Here is a 26,038-nt window from a genome sequence, read left to right on the forward strand (position 1 = left end):
AACAAAGAGTGACATGTTAGAAGAAAGCCAGCAGCTAACCCACAGGCTGTGGGCTAAGGAGCAGGCCAGGAGCAGAGCTGGAAGGCATAGGGAACCCCGGGCCAAGAGGCCAGAAAGCATAGGGATGGGTTAAGGAATGAGGTGAGCCCTTCATCACCCCTCTGGGCCCAGGGGTTGCAGTGCATATCCACATCTGCTCCGGTAACCAAGCTCCAGAAACTACTAGCTCTCAGGTCTTCAGAGCTGCAATGCGGTATAAGGACCATAACTCTACACCCTAGCAGGGAGGCAGTGGCGAAGCTTCTTAATGTAGCCTGTGGCTCATGGGACCCAATTACTGCCAGCCCTTAAGCTTTCCCCCAAATAGCTGCACTGCCCTCACCACCCTGGACTATTCCACTGTCCTAAGGAGCTGGTAAGGCACTAGAATATGGAGCCACATCATGCCCAGCTCCTGTCCTCAACATGGGAGGACAAGTCTCTGCAGAAGGAGGGCTTGCAGCCTCAGTTGGTGGTCAGGGAGGATGCATATGCCTGTCTCAAGAGGGAAGACCAGTACGTGGCATCTGAGAGCCCACCCCTCTGAGAACCCTTAAGGGCATCCCACCCTCAACCTGGGATTTCTGAGGCCTGGGCCTTCTCTTCCCCTACCTCCTAGTGATGGCACCGGCAGAGCTGCTAGGGGGGTTGGCCCAACAGTGTGGTGGGAGTTTCAGCCCCTCCAGATTGGTGCTGGGACAATTCCTGAAACTATTAGGTCTGTGGTCCAGGGCAGGCATCAGAGTTGGCATCCAGACCTCACAAGCTTCTACCCTGGGGGGCTGCCATGCCACACTGGAGAGCCATTACTTTTATGGGGAAAGTGTGTTCTCATCTTGGAGCAACACCATTTCCAACTCGTTAAGATTATGGGCCTCAACCACCTCCTTAAACACAGCCTGTTGGCCCACTAGTTTCCGGGCCACTGAATATAATTCTTGAAGAAATCAGAGAACATAAGGCCCTTCAGAGCCCCATTTCTGAGGACAAGGAGAGGGCTGTGGTCTTCCCTTGTATTTCTAACACAAATCTGTGCATGTCACAAAACCCAGTCACGGGTCCCTGCTCACTAAGGGAAGGGGAGTGTCTCTGGATTCCACAGACTTCTAGATCCTAAGATGCACTGGTGGGAATACCTAGTAAACCATGAGGTCTAGGATGGGCGTGGTGGGAGTCCTGGCAAGGCTGTGAAGTGTCCCTGGGTGCTCTGGAGAAAGAATGGCCTTAGGTGGCATTTTCAGTGACTTCCATGGGCTCTCCATCATCAAGGGCCTCTTCCCGGGAATCTTTTTGTGAAATCTATCTGCATAAGCCACCAAGGGTGGGTCAGGGGTTTCAGAGGATGACATACACTCAGGCCAGGGCAGAGGAGGCCCTTCTCTCTCAGATGCTCTGTGAAGGACAGCCCTGGCTAAGGGGCGCACCCTGGAGCCCAGGCCTTCCTCCTCCCCTCCAGCCTCTGTCAATCCTGGTCTTAGGCTGAACCGTCACTTGCCCATTGGTAGCTCCTCACAGCCACTCCTCTCGGAAGCCTGGAGCTGAGAAGCTGCCTCTAGGGTTCTCGGTAATCCTGCTACTGCCTGGAAGGTGAGGCTAAAAGCTCCTGCCTGGGCTGCTCCCTGCCTTATAGAAAGGGCCAAGTCCCAACTGTGGGGAAAGGTTTCTAGAAGTCAAAGAAATGGGTGCAAGTCCAAGGAAAATCAAACTACACCATCAGGTTCTGGGTGAGAGAAGGCCTTCTCCTGAGGAGCAAAGCCCAAGGCCTTGGGAGGGCCTGAGGCCAGTGCAGGTGGCAGCCTCCTGGGAGAAAGCCCAGCGTACTTGGGAGCTCTATAAACACTGCTCTTCTCGATTTCCCAGGGACCCAGGAAGGCCCAGAGGTCGAGAGAGGTAGCTGGGGGCAGACACCTACACAGCTCTCCCGCCAGCTGGGTCCTGTCTCTACCCTAACGAGCCAGAGAGCCAGGCGGGAAGTGTGGGAGCCCATCCCCCAAGATACTAGGGGCTCCAGCCTGGCACTGCTGCATCATGTTGCCCAGGGACATCTGTGCCCCCCACAGGGGTGCCGTGAGCATACCCATCCCCGTAGGAGGAAAGAGGGGAGGAGGCGGTGGGTGCCGTGGAAACTTGGGCTCCTGACAACTTGAGGGCTGCCACAGAAATAGCCGCCTCAGTTCCCTGAACCAGAACGGCAAATCAGAGGAGAAAATAGCTGTGGTGCCCATGCTAAACTGGACACCTTGCTCATCATGCCCTGTCAGGCCACACCCCAGAGCCCTCTGCCAGGAGCTCTGCGGGGCAGGGTGGGACCTGTCATGAGGAAGCTGAACTTTGACACTTGGCTGTGATGGGGAAAGGTGCCAGCATCTCCATCCTGCTCCACAGGCTTCCCATCACTTAAAGTCTACATCACTTATAGGGGCCTGTTCCCTTCTGAAGAGTGGTCACATATATGATGCCCCTATAGGATCTCTTTTCAAATCGTTTGGGTCACTTTATTTTGACAGCAAATGGCAGGCAGGCCCCACAGATCATAGCCAAGGTAGAGTGTCCCACTCTATCTTGAATGGACCTTTATGAAAGGAACATCCCACATCTGCTCAGGGGTGATGGAAGCACTTAGAAGGGGATGCTCCTGGCACAGGTTTTGACTGTACCCTGAACCCCAGGAAATAATCAGATCTTCCTGTCCAGGCCACCTTTTTTTGGGGTGGCCCCAGATTTCCCAGCCTCCTGCCAGGTCCCCAAAAACTGTCTTGCCAAGCCTATCTTTGCCACCCTGGGGGAACAGATATGGACCTTCCTTAGTCACTCCTTCCACAAAGTTGCATAATCTGACTCTAAAAATTGCCAGGCACACGGTTCTGCTGTCAGGTCTAATTCCCATCAGGTGAAACAGGAAATGTCTGGGCCAAGGCCTTTGTTCCTGGGTCCTGGGCTGAGGAGGGCTGGGTTGGCAGGTGTGGGCCTCCCTGGGAGTGGCACGAGCAGGTGCGGGTGGGATGGCTTCTGTCTCCTTGCTTCCCCTCAGCTGTCCCTGCGCAAGGTGTGCCCCTGCTCACCCAATGACTCACAAACCTGTTGTGCTCCCAGGCTCGTTAGGTAAATGAACACACTTAATTATAGAAATTAGATGAGTCTCTGGTTCTGGCAGGAATACAGAGCACAGAGGCTGGGTGGGAGCGGCAGGTGACTCACAGGCAGGGCTGGGAATCTGAGAGAGCAGGAGAGGGAGGAAAAACTGTCTCGGAAGCAGAGGAAGCAGTGTGGAGAGAGAGGCTGCAGTACGGGATGCAGATGGGATGCCGGGTGCTGCCGCTGGGTGTCACCCACTGAATCGGGGCACAGGCCTCCCTGCACCTAGGCACCCGGCCCATGGCTCGTGCCAAGTTTGGGGCTTTGATTCTAGGAACCCCTACTTGCATCCCAGGCCACAGGGGAAACGCTAGGTCTCTTCTCCCAGGGCAGCACTGCCTGTAGGCACTGCTCTTCCAAGGAGTCAGACCCCCCTTGAGGGCAGCAGAGATGCCCCACATGACAGCCTGGCTCCTTGCTGGTCTTGGTGTGAGATAGACAGGCAGACAGACAAGACAGGCTGCTTGGTTACTGGTTAAAGGCCACGAGAAATGGGAAATGCATTTGTGGTGATTAAAAATATTAAGGTAGGCATGGCTCTCTGGCAAGGCTGGCTAGTCGCAGGTGCACGGTGCACCACCTTCTGAACCATGGGACGCTGAGACAGAGGCAAGGCCCAGAGACGCAGGTCCTGTATATGCCACTTCAATGGCTCAGAGGAGACCATACTGGGGGGGGGGGCGTAGGGTAGGAGCTCTGGGAATAACCATCCCCCTGCTGTCAGGCTCCAGAGCTGAACGTTTTGGGGAGCTGAGTGCTATGCAGGGACACTCAGGGACCTGAAATCTCCATCCTGATGGCGGTTCCCTCCCATTGCTCCCTAAGGCCCCAGGAGGAACGGGATCACGAGTGTGCCTGCTCGGGTATGTGTTCCCCTGCCCAAAGCAAAGAAGGTCAAGGGTGTAGCTAAGGGGCCGAGTGGCCAGGTGGGGGGCTGGTGAGGGGGTGAAAGGGGTGGGAGAGCAGGAGCTTTCTCGGAGGGTAGGGCGAGCTGTACCGCGACGCCAGTGGAGACAGCCCCAGACTGGTTCCAGCCGCTCCGGCTATGTTGTTTAGACTCCGGGACTTTTCGCAGCCTTGGTGAAGAAAAGGCATATGGGTCAGGGGGACGCAGCTCCTCACCAGAGCAGGTCTGTGGAATCCATGCTCCAGGGGACCCTGCAGGGCCAGTGCTGGCCCTAGGCTGGGGTCGAGAAATTTGTCCCTCCTGGGAGGGATTTCTTGACTCTCTGACCTTTTGGTCTCCTAGGTTCCTGAAGACAGACTCCAGAACCCCACACCCAGCTGCCCTTTATCCTATCTTGTCCCCAGATAAGTTCCTCAAGAGTTTCTTGATAGCCCAGCTCCACAAAGACCCTACAACTTCCAGCACCCAACCTAAGAAGCCCCAGTTAGCACCTGCCACCTTCCTCCCAAGAAGCTGACTCTCTCTACCCAGGGGCACTTAACCACTAAGCCACATCCCCAGCCCCTTTTTTCATATTTTACTTTGAGACAGGATCTCATTAAGTTGCTTAGGACCTTGCTAAATTGCTGGGGCTGCCCTTGAACTTGCGATCCTCCTGCCTCAGCCTTCCAAGCTGATGGGATTACAGGCGTGCGCCACCACTCCTGGAGGAGCTGACACTCGACACATAGGCAGCTTCAGGTTAATGATGAGGTCTGTGCCGGTGGCTGGAGAAGGCGGGGAACCATTCTCTCCTGGTCCTACATGTAGCTGAGTGCAGAAGGGTATGGCATGGGAGTGTGGGGAAGCTGTTGAGTGCACACTGAGAGTCTGGCAATGTTAACTCACGCTCACTTAGCAGGGCCTGTTTCCCAGCAACCCACCTGTTCCCTCTCGAAGGTCACTCTAATTGGCTGAGTTACATGCTTGTTGCCAAGAAGCAGTGTGGAGGCATCTTGAAAATAGAGCAGCAAGGCCCCACAGGCACCTCAGAGAGATAGGGTGGTGGGACACAGGCTCCCCGGCTGTGTGCAGGTGCACGCGACCCCCTTTCATAGATTCAGCTGCTCCCAGGACCACGGGGTCCCTCCTGACTTGAGCCCTCACAGATTCTTCCACACCATTACTTGCACTGAGCACAGGGAAGGAAGCAGGGGTGCTTGGCACTTAGCTCTGTGTGCTCAAGTCCTCCATAGGGATATGGTCCCCTCTGCCCCACATTCTAGGTCATCAGGCTCCAGTTAGAGCAAGACTCTGGGTTTGTACCAGGGTGTGGTGGAACCACTATATGGTAGGGGGAAGAGGCAGGAGAGAAGGGCATGTCCAGAGCCTGAAGACTGGGGTCCTGGGGGAATAGCCAGGGGTGTACAAGGTCTGGGCACACTCCATCTGCTATCGTTTAGTTGGGACCGCTGGGCCCTCTCCTTCCAGGTTAGATTGCTACTCCTGCTTCTGCAAACCAAGACACATGTGCAGCAAAGCTGGACAGACCTCTCAGGGCCAGGGAAGGTGCTCTGGGAGCCTGCCTGGTCAGGGCAGCCAGGGGACATCCCCAGGGATCAGAGGCATTACAGGTCATCTTTGCATCAGCCCCTGCCCCGCCCCCTCACACAACCCAGTCTGGGTCTGAAGTTTGGGGATAGTGAGAAGTAGCAGGTGGGAAATCTGACTGCTGAAGAAATGACCAGGTAATTTGGGAAGAGATTTGTTTGGGGCGGGAAGAGTCAGGGCCTGTCCTAGAACTAGGCAGGATTTCAGGGAGATCAGGTCAGGGATAGGAAATACAAAAAGTGATCAGAAACTGGGCAGGAGAAGTATCTCAGGACCCCTAGTTCTCAGCCACCTCTGGCTGTCACCCATCCCTAATCATCTCTAGCCCCGTTTTCAGGACCAGAAGCCCTAGTTCCATAGCCCAACTTCTGTCCTGCCTCTGGGGCCTGGTGATGGAATTCTGGCTTTCCTTCACATGTAAGGAAGGGGCTACTCCCCTGAACTCTCCAAATCTTTCAGAACACTCAGGACCACTCTCCCTGCCCACCTCACTCTGGTCACCTCTGGCTCTGCCTTGAGAGGACCGTCACCCCCGGGGGCTTGCAGATGTTGGTCAGCCTACCTGGGCTCCAGGGCCCCAGTTAAGAATGGGAGGAATGGGGCCTGTACAGGGCTCTCCAAAGACCTGGAATCTGACTCTCGAAGGTTGAGGGGATCTCTGGGGACTGTTTGAGTGAAGAAGCCTTAGCTGTGTTCAAGGGAGGACTAAGGAGAGGCTGGCAGTGACCCTTGGGCCAGGCCTGAAGGCAGAAGCAGGACTCCAAGGCAGAAAAGGTGATATAAATGAAGGGGCTGGGCCCCTGAGCCTGAGTTCCCTCAACCCTCTAGCACTGCTTGTCCCACGGGTACTCTGGCAGCGGAGGCGCTCTGTGGACCCTTTTGGGATGCTGGGGGCCTTTCCAGTCCAGAGACAGCATACCCCATTCTAAAAGCGGGGACGTACCCAAGGCAGAGGAGATGGTGGCCATGGGCTCAGGGGAGTGGGAGACGTCAAGCTCTGTGGGGAGGGATGGGGAGACTCAGCTCTGCAGGGGCTCCCCACCTGCCCGGCCCGGGGAACCATACCTTTCCGGACACTGCCATCGGCACAGGCATAGTCCCCAGCACTGAGCAGGAAGCAGGCAGCTGCCTTCTTGTTTCTGTCCCGTGTGCCAGAGCGACGCAGGGCCCGGCGCTCCTCGGGGGTAGGGGCGGAGGCCAGGGGCTGGGTGAGGCCAGCTCCCTCCTCGTCCGACAGCACTGCATTGGCATCACCATTCTGCTTAGAGTCTGAAGGGAACAGACAGGAAAAAAAGTGGGAGGGTAGGGCTATAGGGGCTGCCTGGGCCTTCTCTCTCTCTCTCTCTTTGGTACTAGGGATTGAACCCAGGGGTGCGTCACCACTGAGCCACATCCCCAGCCCTTTTTTATTTTTTATTTAGAGACAGGGTCTCTGTTATGGTTTGGATGTGAGTTGTTCCCCCATAGCTCACACGTGAGAGAATGGAAGAGGGTTCAGAGGAGAAATGATTGGGTTGTGAGAGTGTTAACCCTATTAGTGAATTAATCCACTGATGGGGATTAACTGAGTGGTAACTGAAGGTGGGTAGGGTGTGGCTGGAGGAGGTGAGCATTGGAGGTGTGGCTTTGAGGTATACATTTGTATCTGGCAAGTGGAGACTTCTCTCTCTGCTTCCTGATCATCAAGTGAGCTGCTTCCCTCTGCTACACTCTTCCACCAGGATGTCCTGCCTCACCTGGAACCCTGAAGAATGAAGCCGATTGTCTATGTATGGACAGAGACCACTAAAGCCAGAAGCCCCCAAATAAACGTTTCCTCTTCTACAATTGTTCTTGTTCAGGTCTTTTAGTCATAGCACCAAAAAAAAAAAAAATCTAACTAAAACAGTCTCACTGAGTTGCTTAGGGCCTCGCTAAGTTGCTGAGGCTGGCTTTGGACTCACAATCCTCCTGCCTCAGCTTCCCAACCTGCTGGGATTACAGGCATGTGCCACCATGCCTGGCTGCCAGAGCCTTCTTCACAGGGCCACCTGTGCCTCAGACCTGGACCCAGAATGTCACTTGCCCAATCAGAGGAAGGGGCCTAGAATCACTGAGAGAAAATATTCCTGGAGCCAGGAAATAGGCTAAGAGTTGGATGCTGTGCTTGATCTGCACAGCTTCCCTCCCAGCCTCAACCCAAAGTCTTCCCTGAGGGTGAAGCAGAGCAGATGTCCTGCGGCAAGACCCCCAAATGATGTCCACCACTCCTAGTGCTGTTCATGGCTCTCTCCCTGCATCACCTAAGACAGTTATTCTTGCCTACCATGCACTTAGACTGAAAGTACCTACAGGACCTGGAGTTCTCTGCTTGCAGGGCTCCCATGTTTGCAAAGACACCATGCAGAAAAGGCTTCGATTCAGCTCTGTGGTTTTTAGCCCCAACTCCTTGCCTTGGTAAGGGAGTAACTAGTACAGGTGATCTGGGCCCTTGGATACAGAGAAGTGAGGTCTGAAGACAGTGGCCTGGCCACTGGCCAAGCAAGCCATTGATGTAACTAGCCATCATGGGCAGCTAAAGGTGTGGCTGACAGGGCTTCGGTGAAGTGCAACCGAGGAGCCCCCCTAAGAACCTCTCCATGTTTGGATGTGAGGATTGGCTCTGAGCCTAGCAGGGGCCTTGGAGTACAACTGATACCCCTGAAAGACTTACATTCAGGGTCAAGAAGCAGGTACCATGCTGGTGGGCGGGGAGGGGAACCTGGTGGGTGCTGTTCTATCAGGGTCTTCTATAAAGGAAAACCCAAGCCCATGATGGGCACATGCCCAAAGGCCACAGGTGATTGTTCCCACTCAGGTACCTCCATGGAGGATGAATCTTGCTTTGTCCCAGAGGTTAGCCAGGAGCTGCTGCCTCAATCTCTGGCCCAAATCAGTCCCTGGGGCCCCAGCATCCAATAGCCCCCCTACACTAGGCATCCCACATCTCCCCCAGGAGCCCAGGCATCCTGACTATCAGGTGCCAATGCCCTGCAGCCTAACTCCAGGTTGCTGGAGATGGAGATGCTTTCCCATCCTGGTCCACCCCAGATGAAAGTGAGCTCTCTGGCCTTCTCAATCCTTGAAGGACAGGGCACAGAGATCCTTCCGAATGCAGATACCAGTTTGTTCCATCTTCGTCTGCTTCCCAAGACTGTCTGGGCTTCTCCTTCCTCAGTCCTCTTCCATCCCATGTTCAACCCTGAGCCTGGGACTCAATCTAGCTTGTGCTGAACAGAAGGCAGCCTCCCACTGCTGTTACGTTATCGCATTTATTAGGCCAAGACACACCAGACTTGAATGTTTGGAAAGAAGTGATTCATGTGTTGATGCACCTTGGAAGAACAGCTGTCTGCTCTTTGGCTAATAATGACAGCTCCTGACATTAGTAAAGTGGTTTTAACTTCTCAAAGTGCTCTTATACCTATCATTTGGATCTCATCAGGGTCTTAGGGGTAGAATATTGATATATCACTCCTATTTTACAGAGAAATCTATGCCCAGAGAGGATATGACACTGGCACACAGCACAGCAGCTAGGAGGGGATCAGAAACCACGGCTTTCAATATACACACCCAAGCACAGTACCAAGCCCAGTGTACACCGGGTGGAATACTGATCCCACAGATCCCCATTGTTCAGGAAATTCAGAAAGCAAGAGGATGAAGTCGGCTTTGATACTTTGTCTTCATAAAGGACATCTTATACTCATATTAAAGCAAAGCCTCTAATTCCAAGGGGACCTGGGGACTGCCTCAACCATGGAGAGAAGAGAGACCCTCCATCCCAGTCCCTACTCACCTGCCCGTTTCCTCTCCACCACACCCTCTTCCCGGGCAGGGGGGCTGGTATCGCTGTAGGTGCTGTCCCGGGGCGAGGTCTCCTCGGACTTGCAGTAAATGGGTGACTCAAGCTGGGGTGGCCGTGGCACATGCTTCTTCCGTTTCTTGGGCAGCTTCTGCTTGGCCATAGCCAGGGAGTAGTACATGCCGAAGTTGTTGACGATGACCGGCACAGGCATGGCGATGGTGAGCACTCCGGCCAGTGCACACAGCGCCCCCACCAGCATGCCCGACCACGTCTTGGGGTACATGTCCCCGTAGCCCAGTGTTGTCATGGTGACCACGGCCCACCAGAAGCCGATGGGGATATTCTTGAAGTCGGTGTGGTCATTGCCCCGTGGGTCAGAGGGCCTGGCACCGATGCGCTCGGCGTAGTAGATCATGGTGGCAAAGATGAGCACGCCCAGGGCCAGGAAGATGATGAGCAGCAAGAACTCGTTGGTGCTGGCGCGGAGCGTGTGGCCCAGCACGCGCAGCCCCACAAAATGACGCGTGAGCTTGAAGATCCGCAGGATGCGCACGAAGCGCACAACGCGCAGGAAACCCAACACATCGCGGGCTGCCTTGGACGACAGACCGCTCAGTCCCACCTCCAGGTAGAAGGGCAGGATGGCCACAAAGTCAATGATGTTGAGCAGGTTCTTGACAAAGTCCAGCGTGTCGGGGCAGCACACGATGCGCACCAGGAACTCCAGTGTGAACCACAGGACGCACACGCCCTCGATGTAGGTGAGGATGGGCTCCGTCTCCACCTCCCGCCGGAAGCGCACACTGGTGATATTCCCCACCCGGTGGATCTCCGTCACGTTGCGGTCGATGTTGAAGGCCTCGTGAGTCTCCAGGCAGAAGGTGGTGATGGACACCAGGATGAAGAAGAGGGAGGCGAATGCTACCACCTGTGGGCAGGGGACGAGAGCCAGGAGCAGCAATCAAGACAGGGATGGACAGCCCCACTGGGGACAGGGACCTCTGTTCGTGGAAGGTGCGCACACAGGGCACCAGGCAGTGTGTTAAACAAGAGGGGGCATTCAGGCAGAGTCAGAGGCTGGAATTCTCTCCTCAGAGGGTCTCAGCTTCCTAATCTGTCATGGTACCCAGCAGACAGAGGCTGCTGTGTGGAAGCAGCAGTCATGGAACTGCAGCTGCCTGGCCCTGCCTGGGACAGCTCTGCCCATCCCTTTAAGGCTTGTCGAACTGTAATGGGTGTCCAGACCAGCTTCAAATCCTGTCTCAATATGATTCTGTCTCACGGAGCTTGGGGAAGGACCTGCAGTTCTGCCTTTCCCACAAGCACTCAGGAAAGGCCACAGTAACCAGAGCAGTGGTCCTAGAAGACAGCTCCTGGACCAGAAGCAAGAAGTCCCTGGGAACTGGTTAGAAATGCAAATTGCAGGCCCCACCCAAACCTACTGACTGAGAAGCGCCAGGGGTCCAGGGCCCAGCAATCTGTTTCAGTAAAAGTTCCCAGGGAATCCTGATGCACACATAGGTTTGAGGCACACTGCTTTAAGGGAGGCCCCAAAGAATGACCCGAGGACTCCTTCTGCCAGCCAAGCCAACAGCTCCAGCCATGAGGCACCGTAAGCCAGTCTTAGCTCCTCTTTCCAGCCTCAAGATGCCTAGGTGACATCACAGATACCAAGGAAGCCCCAGAAGGAAGACAAGACAACATGCACTGTGGCAGGAGACGCAATGGTCCACCCAGAATCACCAGTTTTGCCTCTTCCCACAAACTGACATTTTCTGGGACATTCAGATCCAAAGAAAAATGAACTGTACCCACCAGGATCAGAGTGGCAGTGGCTGATCCCAACAACTGCCAGAATGGCAGTTAGAATGGCGACAGTGGCACTTGGCAGAGGAATGGCTGGGCTTAAGTGTCTGATCATTATGAATGGAGATGAAATGCATGTGTAATAACACCAATTACAGAGCCTTCATCTGTTATTCATGCCATGCCATTCAACACTGTCGGGAGCCCGTTGTTGGGGACTGTTCTTCAGCCCTTGCTGCCTCCTGTCCTGGTTGGTGTGTGTGAGTTGAGCTTCCTCTCTGAGCAGAGGGCTGAGCCTAAACAGGGGATGAGAGAGGTCCTTGTCCCCAGGACCATTTGGCAAGCCCATGCCCGCCCCTCCCAAACTCCACCTGCCATGGCCTTCACTGTTGAAGGAGGATTCAGACCTGACTCTCAGAGGGGTTTTCATCTTGGGGAATCTGCATTGGAAGTGGAAGGGGAACACCCTTTTCTTAACATTGCAAAACAGCAATGCAGAACATAGGGGGATCCATGAAAATGAGAAGAAGCCACACTCTGAGGGCCTCCAGAGCAGCAGCAAGTCTGAGGGAACTTTGGACATAGATATCCATCAGCTGTCTATTCTATGTCTGGGGTGCCGTTAGGGGTTCTGTATGTGTCACCACCTTCAATCCTTCCAGGGATGCGGGAGGCAGGCCTCAACCTATTTTATGCAGGAGGAACTGAGGATCAGAGAGGTTACATACTTGTCTCAGGTCACATAGCCCAGAAGAGGTACAAACCAGACTTGAACTGTAAACAGTTTAGAGTCTACCTTCCCTTCCCATCTCACTGTCTTCACTGGGCAGGGTCAGTTGTCTCATGCTTGCTATTTCATATCCTTGGGGATGCATACCTTGGACTTGGGACAGATCCCCTATCACATGCTATGATGTACCTCATTTACACTTGAGCTTGGATCAGAAACAGCATAAAAGGAGAAGTCTGGAGAGGGAGTGGGCTAGACACACCTTTACTTTTTAGCTTTGCCTGGAGTGTCTTCTGTCTGCTTCTCCTTGGGAAGGTCCATTTCAAGTGTCTTTGCTGGGCTCATTTTTTCTCCTCTGAGGAATGGGCTGCCAAAACAGTGCAGGCTGACATGGGCCCAGGAAAACGGCTCCAGCCTGTGGCCTCTGCCTGCCAGAGGTGAGATGAGCTGGTGGAAGCACCTGCCGGGGGCCCTGGCAGTGTTGGGCATCCAGGGTCATGGCTTCATCCCTGGCCCCGAGAAGCAGAACGAGTGGGGACAGCACGTCCCAGTTCTGAAGCATGGGAAACAAGCGCGCTCTCTGAGGGAAAGTTAGCCAGGAGAGTCGTCCCACCTGGGAGTCCAGCGTAGGTTAATTAGTGATTTGGAAAAACAAGCTCAGGAAGAGCTGCCAAGGGGCAGAGCACAGGGAGCAGAGATGGAGGAAGGACAGTACCACCAGTCCCTCGCCCACAGGGCCAAGGAGCCTTCCCACTCCCTTCTGCTGCTTGGGGCCCCTGCAGCAGGTCGGGAACCTTTCAAGCCCAGTAGGCACAGCCCACCCTCTCAGTCAGGGAACAACCCCCTGCTCTAGCTATCTTTACTCACTTTTGCTCTTTTTGAACCGGGGATTGAACCCAGGGGCATTTACCCACTGAGCCTCATCCCCAGCCTTTTTTATATTTTATTTAGAGACAGGGTCTCGTGGAGTTGCTTAGCACCTTGCTAAGTTGCTAAGGCTGGCTCTGAACTTGTGTGATCTTCCTGCCTCAGCCTTCTGAGCCGCTGGGATTACAGGCGTGCACCATTGCACTCAGCTTGCTCTTGCTTTTACAGGAAGGACTGTCCCCCACATTACTCTAAGGTTACAGTTCCTCTTCAGGACCCGTTTTATTCTTTTCTCCCCTAAGCTACTCCCCATACTCAATTATTTCCTAAGCAGTTGACTTGCCTGTAACTGGTGCTTTGGGCCAGGCCTCCCCCAGGGGGCAGGGATACTGCTTTCTTTCCCCAAATTCCCTTGCATGGGGGCTGCCCAGGACAAATGGCATCATATAAGAGGTGGCTGATGCACCACCAGCCTGCTAAGGGTCAGGGCCTTGTGCCACAACGCCATCCTGCAGAGCTGGCAGTTGTATCTGAGCCTGCCTTCAGCCAGCCCCTGTGCTGTCAGTCTGAGAGAAAAAGAGAGCTAGGGAGCCCTGAGATAGATGCTGCATCTGAGGGTCAGGTTACCTGGGTTCCTCATCCTGGCCTTGCCCCTCAACCAAGTAAATCGTGCTCTCTAGGAGGCTTCATGTAAGACAGGGACAGAACTAGTACCCAGCTCCTCGTGCCACTGTAGGAATAAATGAGCTTTATATTGAGTAGGTCCTCAATAAAATGGTGACAGAGATGAGGTGTGAGGGTCTCCCAGGAGACCCCTGCATGCAGCTTCTGATATTGCAGAATCCTGGCTTTTTAGAAGTGAAAGGTCATCCAAAAGTCATCCAGTAAAACTCCCTTTCTGCTTTTACAGATGAAGAAACAGAGCTGGGTGTGGTGGAGTACACCTGTAATCCCAGAGATTCGAGAGGCTGAGGCAGGAGGATTGCAAGTTCAAGGTCAGACTCAGTAATTCAGTGAGACCCTGTCTCAAAATTAAAAAAAATGAAAGGGGCTGAGATATAGTACAGCACCCCTGGGTTCAACCCCCAGTATCACAAAACAGAAAAGAAAAAGGTAAAGAAAAAAAGGACTCAGGCCCAGACAAAGGGATTTGCTCACGTTTCTACCAGGGGGTCGGGGTGGGGGGCTGATGCCATCAACCCTCTCCTTAGGTTATGGATTCTGCTGGAAATCAAAACTGCCCCAGCACAAAACTGCTGGTGTGACCTGGCTCTCCTGGTGGCAGCTTCTTTCCTGCCAGCTGGGAGGACACAGGAAGACCTCCGTTCCCCTGGGCCTCCTCAGACACATGCTGGCCACTGTGTCCTATAGGGCACCCTCCCATCTCCAAAGCTCAGGTATTCCAACTAGATGGTCAGCCCTATTACCAGCCTCCTCCACCAACCCACCCTACGGCTATCCTTGAGGAAATGTAAGGTCACACTCTGGGTTCAACTTGGGCTCTGCTACCATCCTATGAGAATTTGTGTGGATTTCTTAGCCTCTCCTAGCCTTAGGGTCTTCATTTATAAAATGGAAAACTGAGCACAGACTATGTACCAGATACAGTGGGGACAGCAGGAGAAAACCCAAACACCGCTGGCTCATTAGAATGAAGGGAACTAAGGGAACTATTTACAAATAAGTAAAATACAGAGCACATCAGACAGTTTAAATGTTACAGAGAAAAAGAGAAGGTGTATGGTGGCGAGGGAGCTATTTCAAATAGGATGGTCAGAGAAGATCAAATGACAAGGGGATATCTGAAGAGAGACCAAAAGGGGTGAGGAAAGGAGTCACAGGAGGAGCCAAAACAGGGGCAGTGCAAAGGTACTGAGGCCACAATGTGCCTGGTGTGTTTCAGGGAGTGAGACCCACCTTATACAGTTGTTTGAGGATTAAAAGAAACCATGCTTGTACAATCAGCACAGAGACCGTAGTGTCTCAGGAATCTGGCACAGGTTAGCTGAGGGGAGAGGTGACAGACACCAATCACTGGGAACTGAATACAATCACTGGGGGCCGAGAAGGGGAGCCCAAGGAAGGAGGGCCAGGGAGACAGATGGACAGATAAACAGAAGAAGACTCATGCCCAAAATCCTATATTAAGGATGAAGTGTAGGAGAAGGGAAAATTGAGAACACAGCCAAAGACACTTGCAGAGGAAGATCTGGGGGGGGGGGGAAGGGGGGGGGCTGAGTCTCTTGGGGAAGTCAGATCCTAGTATCCAGGCTAGGACTGGGGTACCCTGGGGCTACAAAGCAGGAAAGGAGGGTGGTCTGACAAGGATGGTGTCTGAGCTGTTCTGGCCTCCTGGATGAGTGCCTACACTGAGGCCCAGTTCCCAGCTAAGGGGTGCTCCCCTAGAGACAAACCTGCCTCTGGCCGCAGCCCCTCTCAGCCTGAGCAGCCAGCACACTCTGCTTCCAGTGTCAGGAGTCCACCTCTACTTCTGCCTGCCCTCTGCTGCGGGCACTGGGAGCCTCTCAGGGCCCCCTAGAGCCCATGAGTCCCATTCCAAAGCAGGACCGCTGTCTGAGAACCTCCACTTGAGTCAACGGCATTCCTGGTTACTGCTCACTCGTGTCCCATGCAGTCCCCCCCCCCTGCTTGGGCTATTCTCCTGGCCAAGAAATGCCCCTTTCCCTAACTCTGCAGGGTTTAGCACTACCCACATTGAAATTTTATTTATTTATATATTTATTTATAACCTGCCTTCTAAAAATTACTTAAGGGAGCTCAGTCCACCCAGCTCTACTTCTCCTTCTTCTCCATGTAGAGGGGGACTGCCAGCTCCCTCCTCTAGCCACTTATTGGAATTCATTTTTTTATGACCCTGTGCCACCTCTCAGGATCCATCTAGTGTTACTCTGTCATTTCTCACCAGCTGTTTTCCCCTTGATTGCCACCTGACCGGGCTCTCCTCAGGAGTGCAGACCACCTCCCACTTATCCGCATGCTTCTAAAAACCCAGCGGTGTCCACCATGTAGTTAAGTGCTCAGTAAGTGTCCTCTGATGACTGCGACCAAGGTGACTGCCACTCCCTCTCCCAGTTCTGTTAGAAGAAGGGATCACCAGCCCTTTTCATTGTGGCTAGAGGCGACAAGGGTATGACCAGGAATAACCTCCAGACATGGGGCTCTAGTTGACCACCCCACAGCCTGAAGAAAACCCCAGCAGGGTCATGGCACATGGACTGTGTCCAGGAAGCAAAGCTGGCATGCGTGTTCGGGTGCCCAGCACCCCACTGACACCATCTCTGAGGGGAAGGATCCAGGGGTCTCCCTGCTCCCAAGGCCCAGCTGTCTTACTCTGCTCCTGGGTGCTCTTCCCCTCACCCTGCTCTCCAAAATAGCCCAAGTTTATTTTATCCCCCTCCTCCCCTCCACACCCCAGCCCAAATGGTGACAAACAGAAACACCTCATCATCCCAGGCAAGATGTTCAGAGACAAATGTTGGTCTGTTCAGAATGAGAAAGAAAAACACAAAACAAAACCCAAACCAGGAGGAAACAGAGGCTGCCCCAGGCAGGGTCTGTGAAGAGGCGGCAACTTTTGGCCTGGCCCAAGCTCTGCAGCTCCTCAGGAGGGGCTGGCACCATCTTCCTTAGCCAGGTCCTAGCCCAGAGGGCAGAGGATCAGTGAGTGCTGGCCCTCCCTCAAAGCCTATTGTGACCACTGCAAGTCCCCAGGCAATGCTAGACCAAAGAAGCCCGGGACCTGCAGAAGGCCCCTGCATCTCTTCGCTGGAACACCTGGGTTTCACTGCTTTGCCTGGACCAGGAGAAACCTAATGTTCACTCCTAACCAAGACTCACTTCTTTTTTCTTATGGAAGTCCCCCAGTAAGAAACAAGAGACAGGGTAAAACTCAAGCAATTCTAGGCGTAGAAATTAAGGACAGGAGAAATCGGGGGATGAAGCTCTTCCATGAGGACTACTCCTGAATCTTCCAGAAGCCAGAGATGTTCTCTGGGCAAGAGCCACGGGAGACAGTGGTAGGAGCATAGAATTGGACCCATGAGACCAGGATTGGGATCCTAATTCTACCATCAGCTGTGCTACCTTGGGCAAGCCGCTCTGTGCCTCAGTTTCCTTATCTGTACATTGAGTTTAATAATCCCTGCCTCCCCTGAGCCAGAGGAACTAGGAGAAGAAAGCATAGGCCATGCACCTGCCACTCACTGGAGCCTGAAAAAGAAGAATCAGCTCTGGCTGCCCTCCCAGAGCAGCAGGATCCTGTGGACCACCTCCTCCATTTAGGTGGGGAAAAAAAATCTATTCAGAAACTGATTAGTCAAAGGAGAAGGATGATGCTCCTCAAAAGGGCTGACAGCTGAGCTAAAACCAGCCCAGTTCCTGAGACGTCAGAAAAGAGGAGGGGGTCCCAGGCTTCCATTCGTTGGGCGTCTGGACTTCTCTTTGCAGAAAAAGAGAAAGGAGTGATTCTGTAGCTCTGCGAAGCCACCTTGGGAAGCCCTGACTCTGACCAGGGCAGCAGGTAGTGGGGCAGGTGAGAACAAGACCAGCCTGCCCCTAACTCAGGACACAGAAACAGAACCACAGAGGCAGCTGCCCATGGTCCAGCTCCATCAGGGGTGAGCATCCCGGCCAGGAGCCTGCCTGTAAGGGAGCAGCTCTGCGGGCCAGGCCGGTAGCTAGGCAACAGGCTCTCCTAATCAGCTCAGTTCACTTTCCATTTGTGTCTGTTTTGCTTTTGTCATAACACACTACTCAAATGACCGGAATGTCTTGTGTGAAGGAACACCCTGGGTAGAGCACCAGTCCTCTACCCTCATGTGTCCTTCTAGGTAACATCCCAAGGCCACTACCCAAGGTGCTGCAGGTGCCTCTCAGGGAGGCAGTGGCCATGAGTGAGGCAAGGCATGCACACATACCCAGGAGCAAGGGCTAGGATGGGGAGTGTGACTGGTTTAGGGTCAACGGAGGGGGACAGTGTAGCCCCAGAATCTCCCCTGCATGACACTGTACCCTCAGGCCTAGAGGAGTGACAGAGCGAGTGTCCCTTCTGATGTCCCCATCTGCTCCTGGGTTTTCTGATGCCATCCACAAGAGGTACAGAACCTCAAAACACCCTGCAGGTCAGAGCAAAAAACTAGGCACCTCTCCATGCTGCAAATAGCCTGGAGCAGTGGGAAGAGACCGTCGTGACCACAGGAGCAAGGACTTCGAAGTCAGGGCGCTCTGGCTGTGATTCAAAGCTTGGCCACTATCTAGCTGCGTGGTCTCAGGCCAGTTGAATACCTGCTCACAGCCTCACACTGTTAAATGGGAATAATAGCCTTGTTGTAAATTCATTGGAAGGATTAGAGATTAATGTAAAGTATGTATAGCAAAATGTCTGCACAGGGTACCCAGTGAATAGCAGTTATTAGTTGTTAAAATTCAGTATTTCCACCTGTGTGTCCAGGAGCAGCTTGAGGCTTGCCTTTGCCTGCATTCCTTGGCAACAGGCAAGTCTTCTTTTGGCACACGCGACAGTCAGAGCTCCATACAGCTCCTCACATCAGTACTAACAACCCGAAGGCTGGAAACTAAGGGTGGTTTGCTGGTTCTATTACTTAAGTGTCTTTGGCAAGACACATGTTTCTGAATCCTGGTTTCTTCACTGATGAATTGGGAGAATTAATCCTGCCCTACCCCAAACTTCAGACCTCAGCGGGAATGCCCAAGCTGAAATGATTCATGCCCAAAGGACAAAGCATCTTGGGTCCCTGGAGGACCCCCAAGGATCACACTAGGCTCTAAGCTTAATGATAGTGGCTTCTGGCTGGGCCATTCTGCAGTGGGTTGAGGAGAAAATAAGCTCATTGATGGTACATCCCCTTGCAATCCTGGCAAGAAGAACCCGGAGAAAAGTCCCCAGAGACACCAGAATGCTCAGAAATAGGACCTACCTCCCTGTTTCTCTTAACTACCTCTTGTCATTCCTCCTCAATTGTTTGTCCCTTTTCCCCATCTCTATCAGGCTAAATCTGCCTCATTCCTGTCCAGCAACTTTGAAAGAGTCTGAATGATCTGGGCTTGTCACTCTCCCGTGGTGCAGACAGCCAAGAGCCAACACTAACAGGGTCAGTGAACTGCATGTGACGCCCTTGGAACTCACAGCAGACCCAAGCCAGGGGCCTTACTGTGCCCACATCTTCTGAGCTGGCTTCAGGGCTTCAGGACAAGACACCAAGGCAGCTGTGGTGGGAAGAGAGCTGAAAAAGATTCCTGACTTCTAGTGGCTGCCTGCAGCCCCAGTCCAGCATGCCATAGCCCCTGAGACCTCTGCTCCTCCCTTCTATTCCAGACAGGGGACGCATCTGCCTTGGTCTGGCATTTATGCCAATTTAGCCCCTACCTGCAGCCCCATTCCCCAACCCTCTGTCCTCCCCTGGGTGGGGAAGTGGAACTTTTCCTTCCATGATTAGGATGAGATGCAGTCCAGGCAATGCTTGGGGGGGGGGCGGGGCGGCAGGGCCCTGAGACTCATTAGCATAACAACTTGGTATGCCAGAGATACCAACCAGCTTTCACAACAAGCAGTCCCCAGACCCATCAGATCACTTCGCTCTTTCCTGTCTCCCAAACAGACCCCAGCCAGGCTTTAGGCTGTGGCCTTGAGATAAGACATTGGCTGGACAATTTTCTTTTTTAATGATTCTAAAGCCATCCTTTGGGGTTTTAGCTGCCCAAGCATAACAGGGATCCCCTGATCATCCCCTCCCACCTATAAGGGTTAAGGAAGACCAGATTAATTTAGGGAAAGTGGTGAAGAGGGACTAGACCTTGCCTAAATAAAACTGTACTCCCCCTCCCCCTCACACTCCCATTTGGAACAGTAACCTGAACCAGGGCTTTCTGGGAAGCCACTTTATGCAGCAGCAGTAAGAAAAGTAGTGGCAACAAATCTGGCATCATCACCAGGAAGCCTGTGGCTGGCCTTTGGCAGTGGGAGCCTGAGGAGCCTAGAATAGCAAGCCCTTCCGGTCTAACTCCCCGCTTATCCCAGCTGAGGCCAGGCAGCTCAGGTATATAGGAAGCCTTGGGGCACAGCCTGTTCCCAAAGAACCAAGGCCCCTCCTCACCTGAACTGGAGGCCTGGGTTCTGGTCTCAGCTCTGCCTCTCCTAAGCTCAGCACGCCGGAGGCTCTGTCCCTCTCTCTAAAATGCATAGCTGCCAACTCACAGAGATGTTGGCAGGATTTAAGTGGGGTGACATGGAAAGGAAGCATCTAACAAAAATGAAAAAAAAATAAAAAAGAAAGAAAGAAAAGAAAATCCCAGTTTTCTTCTCTTAGTCCTGCCTCACCCCAGCAGAAGGCAATTCTAGTTCTCCAGGGCTGTGGCCCTGTGGAGGAGTGGAGGGCAGCTGAAGATGGGGTGGCTTGTGCAAACCAAAGAAGGGATGAAGAGCTGTGGGCACCCCACTCCCTGGGGGGATGCAGCAAAGCAAGGCAGCTGGGATGGGGTCCAAGTAGTAAGTCAAGTGTGTGCAATCTCCTGATGGAGCGTGCAGGAGAGAGGGTGGGAGTGTGTAATTCCCCAGAGGGCCCTGGAGGGAGTTGGGAGGGAGGTGAGAACAGACTGCGGTGGTAAGCTAGTCCTGCTGGGCTCTGCTCTGCCCCTACCCACCACCACCACGCGCCCCTTGCAGACACGAGAAGGGGAGACCCGGACTCCTGACACTTACCCTGGCCGCCCGGGAGGAGTAGGGATCCTCAAAGAGTGCCCACATGCGTGGTTGCCAGCCGCGGCAGCCCCCGGAACCGGCGCCAGGGCCTGCGCCTCCCTCGTGCGGCCCCAGGCGCTGCAGGGCTAGCTCCCGCTCATCATCGCCGACCTCGTCGCTGGGCCCCGCTCCACCGCCACCCCCGTCTGGGCTTTCGAAGATGTCGAGCGCCTCCTCAGCGTCGCGATGCTGGCGGTAGGTCATCCAGCAGCAGGGCTCCACGTCGGTCTCGTCGATGCCCCAAAAGGTGAGCTCCTCCTCAAAGAGCGGCCCGCACACGTCGGCGGGGCAGTGCAGCTTGCCAGTGCGGTAGTAGTTGAGCACGTAGGCGAAAACGCCCGGGTGCCGATCGAAGAAGAATTCACATCCTCCGCCGCCGCTGCTGCCGCTGCTGCCCGCACCGCCGCCATCGGACTCCGGCCGGCCCCCGCCGTCGGGATCAGCCAGCCAGGCGAGGCGGGTGCCCGGCAGAGTGCGCAGGGTGCTGCGGTAGGTCTCATGTCGCGTGCCGCCCACGTTGATGATGATCTTCTCCGACGCCTCGCCCTTGGCCATCTCCTCCTTCAGACATGTTTTGGACGGAGGCTTGTTCCCCGACTTGCGCCCGCGGTAGGAGGAGACACACACCGAGCTGATCATAAGAAGCGCTGCGGGGCTCCGGCTTGGGGCGGCCGCTGCCCTCCAAACACCCTTCCAGAGGAGGCAGCGTCAGACGGGGGAGGGGGAGGAGACGAGGAGGAGGCAGGAGGCGGCGGCGGCCCCCTCTGCGGCTTGGCCCTGCCCCTGTCTTCCCCCCGGGGCGCGTAGCGGGAGGAGTTGGGTTTCTCGGGCGCACAGGTGGTTGGGGTTTGGGTAGGCAACGCTGGGGCGGGAGGCAGGAGGTGCAGAGAGGACTCAGCAAGGGGCCCGGGGAGGTAGCGGCAAGCAGGCTAGGACGGGACACACAGACTCCCGCTCCGGGCCAGGGACACGCCCCCCCTCACCCGACAAAAGACCAAGAAGTGCTCAGTCCCGGCACACTGCGAGGGTCCGGGGCACGCGCGCGCTCACACTCACAAGAGCCACCCTCCGGCTCCCAGACCGCGCGGAGCCCGGGAGCGGCCGGTTTCTCCGCGGCGGCAGCGCAGCAGCAACAAGTCCTCCGAGCGGCTGCCGGGGCCGGGCCGACGATTTCAGGGCAGCCGGAGCTCGGCGGGCCCGGGCTGCGCGAGGTCAACACGAGGCGGCGGCGGCGGCATGTGGCCTCTTCCCCCCATTCATAAATCCAGCGCTGGGCAAGGATGGCGGGAGGGGCTGAGCGCAGCGGAGCGGACCAGCGGGTGGGGGCTGCGCAGGGAGAGGCGACTGTAAGAAAACAAGAGCGCCCGCAGGAGCGAGCCTCGGGTCCTGCATCCACGGCTGGGAGCCGCGCTGGGCTGGGCGCCGCGCTGCGGGGGCCGCGCCGCGGCGGGGGGGCCTCAGACGGGGCGTCCTGCGCGGCGCCAAGCCTGGGGGGCGGGGCCGCTCCGGGTAGCGGGGCTCTAGGTGCTGGCGAAGGAGTCTCCCCGGCGGCGGCCGAGAGGCCAAGGACACCTGCAGGCTTCTGGGGCCGCGCCGAGCGGGAGCCTCAGCGCAGCGCCCCGGCGCCGGGCTCCTGCGATCTGGCGGCGCCGGGAGCCGCGCCATCTACACGTCTGCCCATCTCCGGGCGGGGCGCTGGCCTTGGCTCTCGGCAGGGGGCGGGCGCTAGGTGGCCTCGGGAAGGGGGCGCCTGGGCACCAGTAGACCAGGACTCAGGGGGCTCTGCGTCTCCCTCCGGCGATGACAGCGGACTCCGCGCTCCAGTGGCGCCTTTTCCTCCGGGTCCCGCCTGGCCTGGGCGCGCCCTCCGCCGGGAGGGGTGGGCGGAGCGGGGCGCAGGGCCGACCCGGCTAGCTGCAGGGCCCCGGCGCCCGAGCTCAGCCTTCCTCCGCGCAGCGGAGCCCTGCCGAGGCGCGTAACCCCCTCGCCGCCAGTGCCCAGCCTTGCGCGCCGCCCCTGCGCGCCTCCGCCACCATCCCCTCCCTCCGCCTCCCGGGCCCCGCTCCCGGCTTCCCCCGAGCTAGCAGCTCCTCCCACTGCAGCCCGGGTGACACCCAAGCGCCCTCCACTCTCTAACCTCTAACCTCTGCCCACCTCTTATTGCTGAGCCTGTCGCCCCTCCTCCACGCAACGCTGGTTGCAATGTTGCCGTTTCACTGCGGCTAACTGAAGACTGGGATGAGAGTGAAGATACGGTGTCTTGAGGAGGAGACTGCTCCAAACACCGAATTTGGGGCCTCCTGACCACCGTGCCCCCATCCTGTGCTTTGGAGGCCTGTAGTCTTGATGCTTGTGGCCACTGCCCCAGTCACCACAGCCTCTGCCATGGAATGGGGGACAGAGCGGCTTGGGCAAAGAAGCAGCGTCTGGTCTGAGCGGAGGGAAATTGTAACCCTGGTATTGCCCATGAAGAAATATGTTGTATGAGTGTGAGGTGGTGGCCCCGACCCATCTTTAGGTTAAATGGTTTACAGTTCCCTGGAGAGCACATGGAAAGTGGCTTGTGACTGTGTCCTGGTCCTGTGATTGTTTCACTTCTTGTAGTTTGGCTTGTCCTGTGGTTCTGTCTCCTTGCCCCTCCCTGACCTGAGCTCCTACAGGCCACACTGTGCTTTTTGATCTTGATCGCACCAACAGTGCCTGCCTTTCAGAACCTGTTTGTTAAGTGATTGAGAAGCTGTCATACCCTAAACATTAGGCACCAACTGGACTTTGCTGGCCCTGTCCCAAAATCAATTTCCAGATTCATTTGTTTTTATTTGTTTTTAAGCCCAGAACCTCTTCTACATCTTTAAGCTCTCCCTCACAGCTTCAGCCAGCCTCCATGTCTATCTGGGTGATATGCAGAGGATTTTAGAGCAGAAATGGAAATGGATGGATACACCTGCCCTGAACAACTGTGCACCATCCAATTTCCAGATGAGGCAGGACCTAGAATACCAGGAAGAACAAGACAAGGGCTTGTGAGTGTTCTCAGGAAAGGTTAGAAGCCCAGAACAAATGTATGGGATTTTCATAAGCAAAAGTCTCATCATTAATGAGATTAAAAACCAAAAGGATGGGGATTTTGATGATGTGTACTAATATGCAGGGGAGGTGGGTACAATCCTTCTGTAGTCAGAAAAATACATTTGCTGACATCCTTTGGTATCTAGTCCCTCCTCTCCTCAGACCTAATGTCTGCATTTCAGAGTTTAGGTGGACTTGAGTTTGCTGCAGTGAAAAGAACTATTCCAAACCTGACTGGGAAGAGAAGACCCAGGACTAGCTGGAGCTAGAGTGCAAAAGGAAAAACTGCTGGGCGGATATCAAAGAGTTAACTGCAATGATGACTGTAAAGTCCCCTCTGGACTGTGTCCTGGCAAGCCCCTTGTAGTCTCTTCATCGCTTTCCATTCTTCTGTTTGGCTGATGGTCATTCTGAGAAAAGGGACAAGATGATGGGGGGGGGGCGGTAGAGTGGGGAATGGGGAAGAAAGTCCATCACAGCACCCCACACCTGATTTACTTATTCATCAACAAATATTTATTGAACATCTACTGCCTGCCAAAAGCTGTTCCAGGCACTGGACATACATCCGTGAATTAAACAGCCTCCCCAGGAAACCTCTGCCCAGTCATCTTCCATTCCGCAGTGCTGTTGGCTGGTGATGAGCACCTGGAGAGAGGGTGGAAGGAGAACACTGCCAGGGAGGAAGGAGGCCAGGAGGGAAGGGAAGGAGATGGGAAAGCTGGTATGGGGGTAGGATAACCAGAGGCAGCCAAGGAAAATAGGCAGTCAGGTACAGGTGCACTAAGAGGAAGACTCCTGGTCAGCTCCTGGAGAAGTTAGCTGGGACAAGAGGCTTCCAGAGAAGGCCTTACCACTTGCTGAAGGTTTTATTCTAGAGCTCTGGACTAATCTGTTCTCTGGGCCCTTGTGGGCTTTTCTAGGGGAGTCTGTATGTTACAGTTGGCATCATGGGGCTTGTGTGTGTGTGAGGTCGTACTATTCTTTGAAAACACAAACCCCAGGATGGAAAGAGCCCCCTGCCTGCCAGCTGGATGCCAGCCTAATGTGGGTGGGAGGGTGCTGCCCCCTGGTGGTGCTATGGTGGCCTGGTCCTAGACCTTACCCTCTGCTGGGAATGTGATGGTTGAGTAGAAAAGGGGACTATTGTGGTATGGAGTGCAGCTAATCCTGGGCGTCCTGTTGATCCTAGAACCCCACACAAGACTATCATCCAGGACTCTGTCTGTTCTGTCCATTCCTCCAAGACCTTGATAACTGAGAGGCTTAGGCAAGACACAAGCAGTCACAGTTGGAAAATTGAATTGCTCACCTTTCACCACTTTCCTATCCTGGGCACCCTGTTTCTCCTGGCTATAGGGAACAGCATCTGCCTGGAAGTCAGTTCACACTAATGTATCAGCTGCAGTGGGTTTCCCTCCCCAGGGTTAGGAGTACTGCCAAAGAGAAGGAGAGAGGATAATGTTTGATTCTAGAATGACACTGATGGAGGATGTCAAACCTTTCCAGAGCCCTGCAGAGAAGGTCCTTGCTCTCTGAATACTAAAGCTGGACCCTCCTTGAAGGAAACTGAGACTGAAATCAAAGCCATTTACACTTCCTCTTTCTCTACGGGGGGGATGTATGTGGGCTCAGCCTCTTTGGGGGTGACAGGAGCCATCTAAGCTCCTCTCTATCCTCCTTCTTTGGCCGCATTTGTTTTGAGGGATTCCAGGCCAAGGAGCAGCCCCCATGTCTGCCTGAGTAAGGTAATAGCCATTGGCACTCACACCTCCCCCTTTTGGCATTCCAGCTCCTGCCAGGGACCAACCCCTCCTCCTTCAGGTCCAGGCCAAGGAGCCAGCACCCTTTCCCAGCATACCCTGCTCCCTCTTATTCTGGTTAATTGGATTTCTTTATCAAACATTATCACCAGGCAATAATGTTGTCCTCTCATGGAGGGAGAAAGGAAAGGTAGTCAGGAGAAGGCTGGGAGCCTGTTGTCCTCCCACCCCACCTCCAGGCATCCTGCAGAGATCCCCAGGTTCCAAATCAAATGAAAGCTTTCCCATAAGGGCTCCAAGGAGAACCTAACCTTAAAGGGCTGCCCAGAGTCATCCAGGCCTTGTGAAGGTCAGCTAAGATGGCTGTGACCAAGGACTGAAGGTACAGTTGGGTTACTGTGAAAATCTGATTGAAGTTGTATTTGGGGCTCTGGGTAACTCCAAACACATCCTCTGATGGCCCAGCTCGTAAAGGGAAGAGGCCAGAAAGATACAGACCACAGGTTCAGGCTGGACCAGGACTTAA

At 54.7% G+C, this 26,038-nt stretch overlaps 1 protein-coding gene across 4 annotated transcripts in view; it reads right to left on the bottom strand.

Annotated features, from left to right (window-relative positions):
- The window catches only part of Kcnc4 (potassium voltage-gated channel subfamily C member 4), a 43,873-nt gene extending 21,223 nt beyond the window's left edge, over positions 1 to 22,650 (bottom strand). For 3 of the 4 annotated variants that reach the window (XM_046467253.2, XM_046467251.2, XM_046467252.2), the window contains exons 1-3: positions 20,642 to 22,650; positions 9,492 to 10,428; positions 6,737 to 6,940 (exon numbers count right to left, since the gene is read on the bottom strand). In XM_046467253.2, coding sequence (XP_046323209.1) covers positions 6,737 to 6,940; positions 9,492 to 10,428; positions 20,642 to 21,319 — 1,819 coding nt within the window. In that variant the 5' untranslated portion in view covers positions 21,320 to 22,650. Of the gene's footprint in view, positions 1 to 167; positions 4,251 to 6,736; positions 6,941 to 9,491; positions 10,429 to 20,641 lie in introns of those variants that run through there. The other variant, XM_046467250.2, reaches the window with a different exon arrangement.
- Positions 22,651 to 26,038: the final 3,388 nt, after the last annotated feature.

This window comes from Marmota monax, unplaced genomic scaffold (assembly GCF_021218885.2).
Source record: "Marmota monax isolate L192 unplaced genomic scaffold, Marmota_monax_Labrador192_F-V1.1 WCK01_AAM20220418_F8-fsc00181, whole genome shotgun sequence".
NCBI classification, from domain to species: Eukaryota; Metazoa; Chordata; class Mammalia; order Rodentia; family Sciuridae; genus Marmota; species Marmota monax.